The sequence below is a fragment of the Cyanistes caeruleus genome, chromosome 9 (assembly GCF_971803275.1).
Source record: "Cyanistes caeruleus chromosome 9, bCyaCae1.hap1.1, whole genome shotgun sequence".
Classification (NCBI taxonomy): domain Eukaryota; kingdom Metazoa; phylum Chordata; class Aves; order Passeriformes; family Paridae; genus Cyanistes; species Cyanistes caeruleus.
The window spans coordinates 34,226,767-34,241,144 of NC_141709.1; the positions used below are offsets into that span (position 1 = coordinate 34,226,767).

Genomic DNA, 14,378 nt, shown 5'->3' on the forward strand with positions numbered 1-14,378 from the left:
CACCCCCACGAGTCACCCTTTCCCTGAGAGCATCTCCAAGCCCTTGCACTCTGCTGGGCTGGGGACAGAACCATTCCAAACACAGGATTTTACCAACCCAGTGACCCCAACCTTTTGTTTTGTATCCCAGGTTAAGACAAGGAAAGAATAATGTGGCGAATACTTGGATAAACCAAAAGAAGTGAGATTCAAAACCCCATTAAAAGGCTGAACTGAGCAAATTCAGGGCTGCAGTGCCAGTGCTGAGCCTGGGTGAGGCTGGTCAGGCAAGCAGGGAATGCCACCAGCCCATTCCATCTCTTGGGAATGGTGCCCAAGAGAGCAGAGCTGGGACAGCACCTGCCCCACCATGAGGAGAGGAGCCTGGGCCAGCAGATCCTGGGGAATGGGCTCTGGAAGGCCAGCAGATCCTGGGGAATGGGCTGTGGAAGGTCAGCAGCTCCTGGGGAATGGGCTCTGGAAGGTCAGCAGCTCCTGGGGAATGGGCTCTGGAAGGTCAGCAGATCTTGGGGAATGGGCTCTGGAAGGTCAGCAGATCCTGGGGAATGGGCTCTGGAAGGTCAGCAGCTCCTGGGGAATGGGCTGTGGAAGGCCAGCAGATCCTGGGGAATGGGCTGTGGAAGTTCAGCAGCTCCAGCTGCCTTTGGGCACAGCTCCCAGGCACACAGCAGCTGAGCTGGGCTCAGATCTGCCTTCAGGTGTCTGCAAAACTCTGCTCCTGCCCTGCTCCCATCTGCCCACCCGCACACCGGTGCTGGGCAGGCTCAGCAGCACCACTACAGGGGTGAGAACCCTGAAATCATCCAGAGAAATGGGAAAAGTAGCCTGAAAATGGGACAAAACCACCCAGGAATGAGTTCAAAAATGTCTTTTCCCTCCCCAAAGCCATCAGATCTTGATTCAGTCAAGTCTGAAAGCTCCAGCTCTGACAGAGCTGTCCAAGGTACAAGTACAGGCAAACCCACCCTTAACAGGCATTATCCTAAGAAAAGGGAATTCTGCAATGCCACTCCACTTTAAATCCACATTTTCTATTTATTTAGGCAGCTGACACTTTGAAATAAATGCAAATAAATGCCAGTTTCCCGAGGCACACATCCCATTCCTCATCCTCTCTCTGTGGCCTCAGCTCTACTGGAAATTCCAGGATTTAGCAGCTGCCTTTAATATTTCTCAAGCATGACGGTGGCAGAGCAGCAGAGAATGAGCGAGGTGGCAGGAGCACATGGAGAGTTCCAGCCCAGCTTTCAGATGACACATTAAATCCAGACACTGCTTCATTCAAAGCGGGGTTCAATATTATAATCTATAAATCAGTATTTGCTTTACAAAGTGTAATGGAAAATGCTAATAGGATTTACTTGTGAAATGGAATTGGATTATGTCTTATCTATTTTAACTTGATTTGGTGGAGCATTCCTTCAGCACCAGCCAGCAGCTTCAATGGCTTCTCTCCTTTTCTGCCCCCCCTTCCTTTTGGAATTCAGGCAGATTCTCAGGCCACCCTCTTTCAAAGGGAAATTAGGGAGGACAGACATGAATTAAGTAGAAAGTGTAGATGATGGTGTATCCAGCAGTGTAATGAACCCCCTGTAAGTCATTAGAGCCACGCACGTGTGCTGGGAGCTCCTTGTTTGTGCAGGGCTGGAACCTGCCCGGCCAAGAAACCTGAATTTCACAAAGTCATTGAAACCTGAATTTCACAAAATCACTGAAACCTGAATTTCACAAAGTCATTGAAACCTGAATTTCACAAATTCATTGAAACCTGAATTTCACAAAGTCATTGAAACCTGAATTTCACAAATTCATTGAAACCTGAATTTCACAAAGTCATTGAAACCTGAATTTCACAAAGTCATTGAAACCTGAATTTCACAAATTCATTGAAACCTGAATTTCACAAAGTCATTGAAACCTGATCATTTTCTTGTCTCTGACTGAACAGCTGCTCCCTGCCACGAATATCCACATCTCAACATGGCCCTGCACCAGGAGTGGAGTCATGGAAGGACACCTGGAATACAATCATGGAAGGACAGCAGGAATGGAGTCATGGAAGGACAGCAGGAATACAATCATGGAAGGACATCTGGAATACAATCATGGAAGGACAACAGGAATACAATTGTGGAAGGACAGCAGGAATACAATCATGGAAGGACAGCAGGAGTGGAGTCATGGAAGGACACCAGGAATGGAGTCATGGAAGGACAGCAGGAGTGGGTGGGAGCAGCAGCAGAGGAAAAGAACTCACAGAACTGTTCAGGTTGGAAAAGCTCTCCAAGACTCCAAGTCCAACCTTTCCCCAGCACTGCCAAAGCCACCACTGACCCAAGTCCACAGGCAGCAAATAAAAGGATGGAATTTCTGGGGAGAAAGCCTTGCTCTTACCAGCTTGTTGTGGAAATGAACAGATGTCTTTAAAGAAGAACCAGGACTGAAGAACATTTGACAAAGGGAACTGCCCAGCCAGAGGAGCTGAGGGCTTCCTCTCTATTTCTTTCATGAAGAACTTTCCAGATTTGCCCTTGGGAATCAATCCACTGTAAATTCCTCACAAGCAGCGAGTGCAGGCGGATGCTGCCGAGCTCCTGCTCCGTGCTCAGCCCCTGGGGACACGTCCCAGCCCAGCGGGGCTGTGAGCAGGGAGCTGTGACAATCCAGCCGTGTGTCACAGCTGCAGCCACAGCCCAGCCCCACGCTGCTGCCACCAGATTGCCACCCCCTCCTTCTGGAGCCGTGAGGAATTATTAAAAATACTCCACATATTCCTGTAGAAGCTTTCCTGAACCTGACACGGTACCAGCACATCCATGCTTCAGCTGAGGACACTCCCAGCTCGGCCCAGGTGGCTGCACTGGGACACAGAGCAGCTCTGTGGCTTCAGTTTGGATTCTTTATTGTCAGTAATTACCCAGTAATTAAGCAGCTCAGCCCAGGACACGCTGTTGCTGCACAGCAAGAGCCTCACAGCGAGTGCTGCAGCCGGGCCTGAGCAGCCTCGCTCGGGGCAGGTCCCAGGCAGGAGCTCCAGAGCCTCAGCACGGTTTGGCTCTGCCCACCCAAGCCAGGTCCAGGCTGGGACCTGTGCGTGTCTAGGGCTCGGGAGGCAAGAGAGAGTCCCTGGGTTTACCACGGCCACTGGGATTTTTAAATGGGAAAAAGGCCACAAAACACCTCTGAGCAGCCCCAGGTGACAGCAGTGAACACCCCCAGGTGACAGCAGTGAACACCTCTGGGTGACAGCAGTGAACACCCTCAGGTGACAGCAGTGAACACCCTCAGGTGACAGCAGTGAACACCCCTGGGTGACAGCAGTGAACACACCTGGGTGACAGCAGTGAACACACCTGGGTGACAGCAGTGAACACCCCCGGGTGACAGCAGTGAACACCCCTGGGTGACAGCAGTGAACACCCCCGGGTGACAGCAGTGAACACCCTCAGGTGACAGCAGTGAACACGCTCAGGTGACAGCAGTGAACACCCCTGGGTGACAGCAGTGAACACCCTCAGGTGACAGCAGTGAACACCCTCAGGTGACAGCAGTGAACACCCCTGGGTGACAGCAGTGAACACGCTCAGGTGACAGCAGTGAACACCCCTGGGTGACAGCAGTGAACACCCTCAGGTGACAGCAGTGAACACCCCTGGGTGACAGCAGTGAACACCCTCAGGTGACAGCAGTGAACACCCCTGGGTGACAGCAGTGAACATCCTCAGGTGACAGCAGTGAACACCCCTGGGTGACAGCAGTGAACACCCTCAGGTGACAGCAGTGAACACCCTCAGGTGACAGCAGTGAACATCCCTGGGTGACAGCAGTGAACACCCTCAGGTGACAGCAGTGAACACCCCTGGGTGACAGCAGTGAACACCCTCAGGTGACAGCAGTGAACACCCTCAGGTGACAGCAGTGAACACCCCTGGGTGACAGCAGTGAACACCCTCAGGTGACAGCAGTGAACACACCTGGGTGACAGCAGTGAACACCCCTGGGTGACAGCAGTGAACACCCCCAGGTGACAGCAGTGAACACCCTCAGGTGACAGCAGTGAACACCCCCAGGTGACAGCAGTGAACACCCTCAGGTGACAGCAGTGAACACCCCTGGGTGACAGCAGTGAACACCCCCAGGTGACAGCAGTGAACACCCCTGGGTGACAGCAGTGAACACACCTGGGTGACAGCAGTGAACACCCTCAGGTGATAGCAGTGAACACCCCTGGGTGACAGCAGTGAGCACACCTGGGTGACAGCAGTGAACACCCTCAGGTGACAGCAGTGAACACCCTCAGGTGACAGCAGTGAACACCCCTGGGTGACAGCAGTGAACACCCCTGGGTGACAGCAGTGAACACCCTCAGGTGACAGCAGTGAACACCCCTGGGTGACAGCAGTGAGCACACCTGGGTGACAGCAGTGAACACCCTCAGGTGACAGCAGTGAACACCCCTGGGTGACAGCAGTGAACACCCCTGGGTGACAGCAGTGAACACACCTGGGTGACAGCAGTGAACACCCCTGGGTGACAGCAGTGAACACCCCCAGGTGACAGCAGTGAACACCCTCAGGTGACAGCAGTGAACACCCCTGGGTGACAGCAGTGAACACCCTCAGGTGACAGCAGTGAACACCCCTGGGTGACAGCAGTGAACACCCCTGGGTGACAGCAGTGAACACGCTCAGGTGACAGCAGTGAACACCCCTGGGTGACAGCAGTGAACACCCTCAGGTGACAGCAGTGAACACCCCTGGGTGACAGCAGTGAACACCCTCAGGTGACAGCAGTGAACACCCCTGGGTGACAGCAGTGAACACCCCTGGGTGACAGCAGTGAACACCCCTGGGTGACAGCAGTGAACACGCTCAGGTGACAGCAGTGAACACCCCTGGGTGACAGCAGTGAACACACCTGGGTGACAGCAGTGAACACCCTCAGGTGACAGCAGTGAACACCCCTGGGTGACAGCAGTGAACACCCCCAGGTGACAGCAGTGACCCCACAGTGATGGGGATGAGGGGCTTTGCTCCCAGCCCACATCAGCTGGGACAAGTCTCTGGGGGAGACACAACGCTGACATCTCGTATTTGTCACCAATAAAGTGACTCCAAGACCAGAAAGAAATGACATGCTGGGTAATTGAAGGCAACCAAAGGAAATTGTTAGAATGAACAACAGAAATTATTCACATTGTCTTGCCTGCGTTTTCTCATGTGTTGGAGGGAAGAAGAACATTTCACATCACGCTGAGTGCTAAATCAGATTCAGACCAAGCTGAGAGCAGCTCCTTGGTGTGGGAGTCCCAGCAGGTCAGCCCTGCTGGTGTCACCCAGCAGGCAGCAGGGTCCCCACAGCAGCAGTGTCCCCCAGACACCCTGCTGCCCCTCTGGGAGCAGCTCACACTGCCATGGAGAGCAGAACCCCTCCAGTGACCAAACAGCGTTCCTCATCTCCTCATTCCGCTCACAGCACCACAAGATAAAGCAGGAAGGGCTCAGCCCTGCATCCACAGCAGCCACCAGAACCCACTGCAATCATCACCCAGAAATGAGAGTCTGCACCCTGAGCTCGCTGTGGCCTCCTCGGTCACACACTCTGGGGTCACTCTGTGGTCACTCCACCACAGAGCTCAGCCCCCTCAGCCACCGTGACAAACCCAGCAGCTCCAGGTCGCTGCTCCAGACTCTCCTTCTCCACCAGAGTGAGGGAATAAATAACAAAGAACAGCACTTACAGTTGACTGTGACTTTTACTTTTTTCACGTCTGGGACGGAGACATCGTTTTCTGCACTGCACTCGTACTCCCCAGCCTGGTCTCTCGTAATTCCATAGATGTCCAGGTACTGCCCACTCTCAAAGGGCTTGGCTGGAATGAGACAATCACAGGAAGGAATTACTGCAGGCTGAGCACAGAGCACACAAATCTGCCCAGAGACTTTAACACACGCCCAGGAGCCCCAGCTCCAAGGTGAGCTGAAACCCCCTCAAACTGCTGGAGCTGACCAAAGCTTCTCTGCTGACCCATCTCCACCCCGAGACACGGCAGAGTGATCTGTACCCCATGGGTGCCACAGGACAGAGCAGCTGGGGCTGTCCCTGGATCCCTGGCAGTGCCCAAGGCCAGGCTGGATGGGTTTGGAGCAGCCTGGGACAGTGGCAGCTGTCCCTGCCGTGGCTGCGCTGGGATGGGATGGGTGGCTCTGAGGTCCTTCCCAACCCAAACCATTCCAGGATTCCCTGACCCAGGAGAAAACAATCCCTGGGTTTGAGCTCTCTGAGGAAGGAGGTCAGTGCTGGCTGTGGAAGTCTCTGCTAGCTGAAGTGGCACTGCAGGGCCAGGAGAGCACAGTTTGCCACTGAGCTCCTCCACACTGACCCTGGAACAGCCTCTCTGTCTGATCACACTGCACACCTCCACTGCTGGGGGGAAAACAACCTCCCCAGCAAGAAAAAAGAATCCAGCCAGAAACTTCCCCTCTAGAACTTCCAGCTTTAAAACCATCTGTAAGCAGGAGATGGAGCATTTTAAGAGTTCGCCCTTTGTACACACGCAAAGCCCTGGAAATGTGATAATAATTCATGTCAGGTGAGGATTTCAGCCTGGAAATGCAGGTGTGGAGCTCTGGCACTTCACCAAAGCCCTTCTAGTTCCTGCCACACTCCGTGGCTCGGTGGGAGAGGCTCTGGGGCAGGAGGAGCCGGGTCTGCCACAGCTGCAGGTGGGGCTGGGTTTGCTCCTCAGGGTTCAGGGAGGATTTCTAAATCCCTCTGTGCTTCTCCCTCAAGGAACAGGAGTGCTCTGCAGTGGTGGATGGAATGAACACCCAGTGTCCTGCTGCCAAGGACCTGCCTCCCATTCCTCAGGGGAAAATCTGCCTTTATTCACATTTCTGGAAGGCTGCTCCTCCAAACCCAGCCCTATCCCTGCAGCCAGGTCAGCCTCCTGGTGTGGGAAAACTGCTCACCTGGGATGGTGGAGATAAAACTGGGAGAAAAAGGAAAGGGAGCAGGCAAGAACTGGAAAATATGAAACTGGAAGTAAGCAGGGATCCCAGAATCCTGGAATGTTTTGTGTTGGAAGGGATCTTAAATCCCATCCCATTCCATGGCAGGGGCAGCTCCCACTGTCCCAGGCGGCTCCAAACCCATCCAGGGCCAGGAATCCAGGGACAGCCCCAGCTGCTCTGGGAATTCCATCCCAGGGCCTCACAGGGGAGAATTCCACCCTGATGTCTGATCCAAAGTGACCCTCCCTCACCTTAAATCCACTCCCCTGAGCATCCCATTCCTTCCACAGCTGGGGAGGCTCCCCTTGGGAAACTTGTCAAAACCAAAGTGGGAAATCATTCTGATGCACAGCTCCTGAATTTTGGCAAGAAGGGACATTTTGTCAGGAGGTGTCTGTGCTGGTGGGACACAGCAGAGCCAAGGCTGGGCTGGGGTCCCAGGCTGAACTCCATCCTTTAACATTCTGCCTTCATTCCTAAACTATCCATGCTGCACTTTGCTGGGAAATGTCAGAACAAAATAAGTAATACCTGCAATTTATTCGGGTGACATTTCAACAATGCAGATCTGGAGATTCCAGCCCCATCACGCTGAGTGGGGAGATTTGCTGGATTTACATAATGGGGCTGCGTAATGAATATTTATAGAATGCAAGCATTTACATAATGACTGCAAGTTAAACATGCACAATAAAGATTCCAGGCCAATAATTTACGGACTAAGTTTAAAAATCACCTTGAAACGCGTTTTATTTTTATTCCTACGAAAGGTTCAATTTATCTCTTGTTCAGAAAAATTGAATCCGACCTCGTGCGAGTGGAGGCTGTGTTGATGTAAATCACGATCATATCCTGGAATTAGTCTACATTGAGTCATTTGTATTCAGAGATTTCAGTTCCTTATCTTTTAGCAGCAGCTTTGACAAACAATTTGAGAATATTCTAAATATGCTTGGTTAATATAATTTAGTGCTGGGTGGGAGAAGCGCTGCCTGCCCGGGAGCCTCATTAGTGCCGCTGGGAACCGCAGCGAGGCCGGGCAGAAATCAGCAGGTGCAGATGAAGCTGAGGCAGGGAGGAAGAGCTGCTGCTGGAATATCAACACGGCAGAACCCGGCCTCCTCGGCTCCCCTGCATTCCCTGGCTGAGCAGAGCGGGGCTGTGTTTTTGGGAAGGGTTGGTGCCACCTGCAGCTGGCTGCACCTGAGCAGATGGGATGGGATCTTCCCGCTGGGTTTGGGGCACAGAGCGTTCCCTGGGAACCGTGAGCCTGCTCCCAGCTCCCTGGACAGGGTTCCTGAGCACAGAGCCACTTGGAGCCGTGTTCTCCCTCTCCAGACACAGCTGTGTCTGGGAATCATCAGGCACAGAATCCCAGGATTCTGGGGGTGGAAGTGTCCGAGGCCTGCTTGGATGGGAGCACATCCAGGTGAAACAAAGAAAAAATGCTTAACTAAAAGGGGTGTCTGACAAAACCAGACCCTGACACCCTGATCCACAAGAACAGGAAAAAGAGTCAGACTGCAAGATGAGATAAGGAGCTGGAATACACAAGCAAGATGCAAAGATAAAGGCACCACAGGATAAAGGAGATCCCTCGAACCCTAAGCCAGAAGAAACAGAAACAGATTTAAAGTTCCAAAAAAAAAGGTGACCAAAGGACTGAAAGAGGCATGAAGCTAATTGCAATATGAAGTGAGGACAGGCAGGGTTAGGAAATGAATATGTATTAGGTGTATCGTGTAAACCTGCTCTGTAAAGGATAAAAAGGGAAAACCCAATCAAAAAGGGGTGCATGCTTTTTGGAGGAGATATCCCCATGCAGCTCAGAGCTGAATAAATTCATACCTGCTCTTATAACTACTCTGTGAGTTATAGAGTTCCTTTTATTCCACACTTCACAGGGAGGTCACTGCAAGCTCTTCTGCTTCCCTGCACTGATTTCCACAGATTTGTTTGGGTTGGGAAGTCCCTCTGAGGCCCTGGAGTCCAACTGTTCCCCAGCACTGCCAGGGCCACCACTGTCCCCAAGTGCCACCTCTTCCTTTTGCTGAGCTGCAGATGAGGATGCTCTGCCTCCCCCTCAGCCCCTGCTCCAGCCTGAGTGCAATCATTCTCCTTTCCTCCTTCTCCCTCTCCAGCAACATCACCCCAGCTCCTTTCTGCAGCCACTCAAAAGCTTTAAGCCATTAATCCAAAGTATCACCAGAGTTTCCAATAAAATTTTATTTGACATTTAGTTAAAATCCATTTTCTGCTACAACTGAATTTTTCCTCCAGTCCCTTGGTGGACACTTCAAGCCCAATTCATTGTCATTGTTTTAAAGGTCAAAAGTGAGAGTTTTTCCCCAGCTCTTGCTTTGTAAAGCAAACTGTTCCTGAGGATGATGAGAGGCTCTGGCAGCCCATGGAGCCCTTCTTGCCTGTAATTACACGGATTTTGTGCAGGCTGGGGGAGCAGAGAAATGCCTCAGCCAGTTCCAGCTGCAGTGTCCAGTGAGGGAACCAGGGCACTTCCAGTCCAGCCTGGGCAGGACAGGGAGCAGCTCTGGGAGCACAAAATCCTCATTTCCAGGGCAGGGATCTCCCCACGGCCCCTGCTCTGCTCACAGGGAGCAGCTTCAGTGGGGACAAGGCTCTGACACCAGCCAGAGCCTCTCCTTTCAGTGTCTGACCAGGAACCAGAGGGATAAATGGAAATATCAAACAGCAGGGATATTTCAGTTGCTGTTTTGTTCACAGTTTTTCATGCAGATCCTTTCATTCGTTCAGCAAGGCCATTCTGATAAACTGGATCATGGAATAATGGTTCAGTGCTGTGGAATCCTGCAGGATCCTGAGGGAGGCACCCACCAGGGTCAGAATTCCAGCTCCCAACCCTGACACCCCCAAAATCCCACCCTGTAGCAGTGGAAGAAATGACAGCAAACTAAACCTGGCCCTGTGTTCAACTCTCCCATTTCCCATTTCCAGAGAGCCCCACGTGCTCCTCATTTCATCCTTGCTTGGATTTTACCTGGAATTGTTTGATCCATGACTGTGTTACACACATGTAAAGACATATATTCATATTTAGGGTCCTCATTCCTCTGTTAGAGGTAGAGATATTATTAAAATAGATATTATATTAGGTATAATAGATATTAGATTATTAATAATATATTAATACAATATATTAATATTATAATTAATATATTAATAATAATATATTAGATACTATTAAAAAGCAACCTATAGGATATAGTTTAAGCCCTGCTACTCTAGATAAACTAGCAGCTAGCTTGTAAGTTCTCATGTGAAAAAATCAGAAGAATGAAAATCAGTTTGCATAACAACCTATTGTGGCAGAGCAGAACAGATTACACCTGTAATAACCACAGGTCTGTCCCATGAGGATCCACAAAGAAAAGATGTAAACCCCTGTGGAAAGGCACACACACACCTAACCAGCGCTCCTCTAACCAGTGGCAACAAACTCACCATCCCACCAGAGTCCAGGCCCCTGACAGCTGTATAAATGTGAGATTTATGGATAAAGAATGGGATTTTCCTGGTTCCCATCCTCTCCCTGGCCCCCCAGCCCAGCCCAGCCGCTCCCCTGGCACTCACCCGAGGGGGAGATGTGTCTCCAGGAGATGGAGGGCTCTGGTTTCCCCGTGGCCAGGCACACCAGCGTCACGTTGCTGCCCTCGTTCACCACGATGTCGCTGGAGATCCGGAATATCTTGGGGGAGACTGCAAGGAGACAGGGACAGGGTGAGGGGAGCCTCAGCTCTGGGGGGAAAGTGCAGAACCTGGTTTAGAGGAGCACAGCCCTCCCCATCACACCCAGGAACTCAGCCCTGGACTCCAAACACCACAAGCCAAAAGCAGCAATTTCCTCTCCTGGAGCAGGAGCTGCGGGACAGCTCCGGGAGGATGGATGCTCCTGCTCAAGGGAAGGCTGAGCTTGCTCCTGACAGTTTGCAAAGAGGACAAAATTGGCTTCTTCTGGTACTTTTAAAAATTAATGATGCTGTTCCAGCCACTCTGTGTGCACCTGGAGAGTCCAAGCTGCTCGCAGAGAGGACTAAAACAGATTTATTTTGTTGTTTCCTCTTGTTTTGGGGCTCGTCCATTCTCCTAACCCAAGTGCCTGCCCAGCCCCAGCTTTTCTCTCCCAGATTCCTGCCTGGTTTTGCCGTGTCCCAGCCCAAATGTCCCCACCCAAAGGCAGAGCTGTGCTGTCCATCCCCTGGGAGCTGCAGAGCACAGAGCTCTCCTGGCTCCTTTTCCAGGTGAGCATTCCCAGCTCTCCCAGGCTGGCTCCAGCCCAGCTCAGGCTGTCACACAGCCACAAAACCCCTGCAGCTTTTGCTGAAGCCATGGAGATCTGATCCACTCGGCTTTGGTTGCATTTTGGGGCTTCCCATCAGGAACTTTCCCGTCTTTCTGAGGGAAGATTTGAGCTGTGACACGGTAGAAGGTGGAGAATTTTCCAGACTTGCTGCAGATTAAGTGATTTCCTCTTAAGTACGAGCTTTGTTCCTTCCCTAATTGACTGGGCTCTTCTTTAATCTGGGCTTTACAGCGAGGAAATTAAATCAAAGCTCGTTGAAGATGTCTGTAAGTCTCGTTACAATGACACTGAGCAGGTCACAGCAGCCATGCATTTCCAGAATAGAATCAGAAAAGAAATGAATCTGAGAGGTCCATTAATTAAAATAACCCCCAAATAAGCACAGAGCTGCAGCCCTGCTGCACAGTGTCATCCTGCAAGTGACAGAAGTGACACAATCTGATCTGGGGCTCGTGGCAAATCGGGGATGTTATTATTGACAGTGATTTCCCAGGAAATTCATCCTTCCCAGGATAGAAATTGGCTCCCAGAGCACTTCTGGAGCCTCACAGTTTGAGATAAATCAGGATTTCTGCTGTATCAGAAACGCTGCTAATTTTCCTGCTCTTTACTGGCTGATAAGGATCATTACATTCAGATCACTAAAATCAGTGGAATTTAGTAATTATGACTCAAATATATGTGCAGCATCACAATGGAACGTTAATATTTATTAAGAATTAAAAAATGTTTGTTTTGCATCCGTATTTCTTCCCACACCTCCAAAGACTCTGATCTAGGAGCAGATTTGGCATTTAAAATCTGTTCTGCTGAGCTTGGAGTGCACATTGAACCCATCACAGAGCTACTCCCCACCTCATGCCTCCCACCCAGATCACGTGGAGCTGTGAAGGTCAGGAAAAAATTAAATAAAGCAGCAAATAGGCATTTATTCAGTAAATGGATTAATGGAAGGGCAAAGAAATGAGATAATAAACAAGGATGAAAGAGGAATTAAGCTCCCAAGTAAATTCGGATCCAACATGGAAAGTGCTTTGCAGTCATCTGGCTTTTTATTTTTAATGTTAAATTAAAACATTGATTTCATGTTAATGTTTTAGAGTAAACCCTTCCCTTTTTGCACAATGTTTTGAATTCAAACCTTCCCTTTTTGGACAGGGTGTGACTGAAGGCCTGCTGCAGGAGGAGATGGAGGGAACTGGGGGTGTTGAGCTGTGATTAAAGAAGGCTCAGGAGAGGCCTGAGTGCAGCTCAGGATTTACAGGCTGCCTGCAGAGAGGGTGAGAGCCCTGGCTAAATGTGACCCAGCGTGTGGGAGGGGGGATTTTGGGGTTCCTTGTCAGGGATGTGACCCAGGAGGGCCTGGCTGGGCTGGAACCCCTCACAGTTCCACAATTCCACAGTTCCACAATTCCACAGTTCCACAATTCCACAATTCCACAGTTCCACAGTTCTACAATTCCCCAAGTCCACACTTCTGCAATTCCACACTTCCACAGTCCTACAGTTCTACAATTCCACAGTTCTACAATTCCACAGTTCTACAATTCCACAGTTCCACTGTTCCACAGTTCCACAATTCCACAGTTCCACAATTCCACAGTTCCACAATTCCACAGTTCCACAATTCCACAGTTCTACAATTCCATACTTCCACAGTTCCACAGTCCTATAATTCCACAATTCCACAATTCCACACTTCCACAGTCCTACAATTCCACAGTTCTGCAATTGCACAGTTCCACAGTTCTGTAATTCCACAATTCCAAACTTCCACAGTCCTATAATTCCACAATTCCACAGTTCTGCAATTTTACAGTTCCACAGTTCTACAATTCCACAATTCCAAATTTCCACAGTCCTATAATTCCACAATTCCACAGGTCCACACTTCCACAATTCCACAGTTCTACAATTCCAGTTCCACAATTCCACACTCCCACAGTTCCACAATTCCACAGTCCCATGGTTCTACAATTCCACAATTCCACAGTCCTACAATTCCACGGTTCCACAATTCCACAATTTTACAATTCCAGTTCCACAGTTCTGCAATTCCACAATTCCACACTTCCACAGTTCTACAATTCCACTGTCCCATGGTTCTACAATTCCACAGGTCTACAGTCCTAAAATTCTACAATTCCACAGGTCTACAGTCCTAAAATTCTACAATTCCACAGGTCTACAGTCCTAAAATTCTACAATTCCACAGGTCTACAGTCCTAAAATTCTACAATTCCACAGGTCTACAGTCCTAAAATTCTACAATTCCACAGGTCTACAGTCCTAAAATTCTATAATTCCACAGGTCTACAGTCCTAAAATTCCACACTTCCACAGTCCCACAGTTCTGCAATTCCACACTTCCACAGTTCTGCAATTCCACAATTCCACAGTCCCACCCTTCCCTGCAGCAGCACATCCCCGAATGCCCTGGAAACAACCCTGATCCCCTAAACACAAACACCACACCCCAAACCCCTGATTTTAAACTAAACCCAAGCCTGAACCTCCCAGAACCATTTCAAACCAAACAACCCCAAACATCTCCAAAAATTGTTACTCCTTTGTGTAGCTGAACATCTTGCATGCCAAGTATCGATCATAAAAAAGAATAACTGTGCTTTTCAGGGTGGTAAAATAATTTATCAATACTCACTGAAAATTGCTTTGCTTTCTATACTTTTTATATTTCTTTTTTTTTCATTTCATACTCAGATGAGCTCAATATTTACAGAGCTGTGAACATTGTCACCCCCCACCACAGACACAATTTCCAGAGTGACTTGAACACAGATTTTGAATCAGGGGAGCTTTTTCCCCCAGCCTGTGCTGGCACCAGCCCTCCCTTCTGACAATCAGTCACCAGTGGGGACAGCTCCCAGCCCCTTTATTTTGCATTTCCATGATTAGTTCCTCCAGGCACTGTGATTGAAGAGCGTTGCCTAAAGGTCTCCACCTCCTCCTAATTAAACACAATTTGTCTCAAACACAGCAGCTTTGGCAAAGTGGGGCTGAGGAAA

At 50.0% G+C, this 14,378-nt stretch overlaps 1 protein-coding gene across 3 annotated transcripts in view; it reads right to left on the reverse strand.

Moving 5' to 3' along the window:
• The window catches only part of NEGR1 (neuronal growth regulator 1), a 171,374-nt gene that overhangs the window by 65,035 nt on the left and 91,961 nt on the right, over window positions 1–14,378 (reverse strand). For all 3 annotated transcript variants that reach the window (XM_086841498.1, XM_086841497.1, XM_086841499.1), the window contains exons 3-4: window positions 10,623–10,748; window positions 5,741–5,872 (exon numbers count right to left, since the gene is read on the reverse strand). In XM_086841498.1, the coding sequence (XP_086697624.1) occupies window positions 5,741–5,872; window positions 10,623–10,748 (258 nt within the window). The remainder of the gene's footprint in view (window positions 1–5,740; window positions 5,873–10,622; window positions 10,749–14,378) is intronic.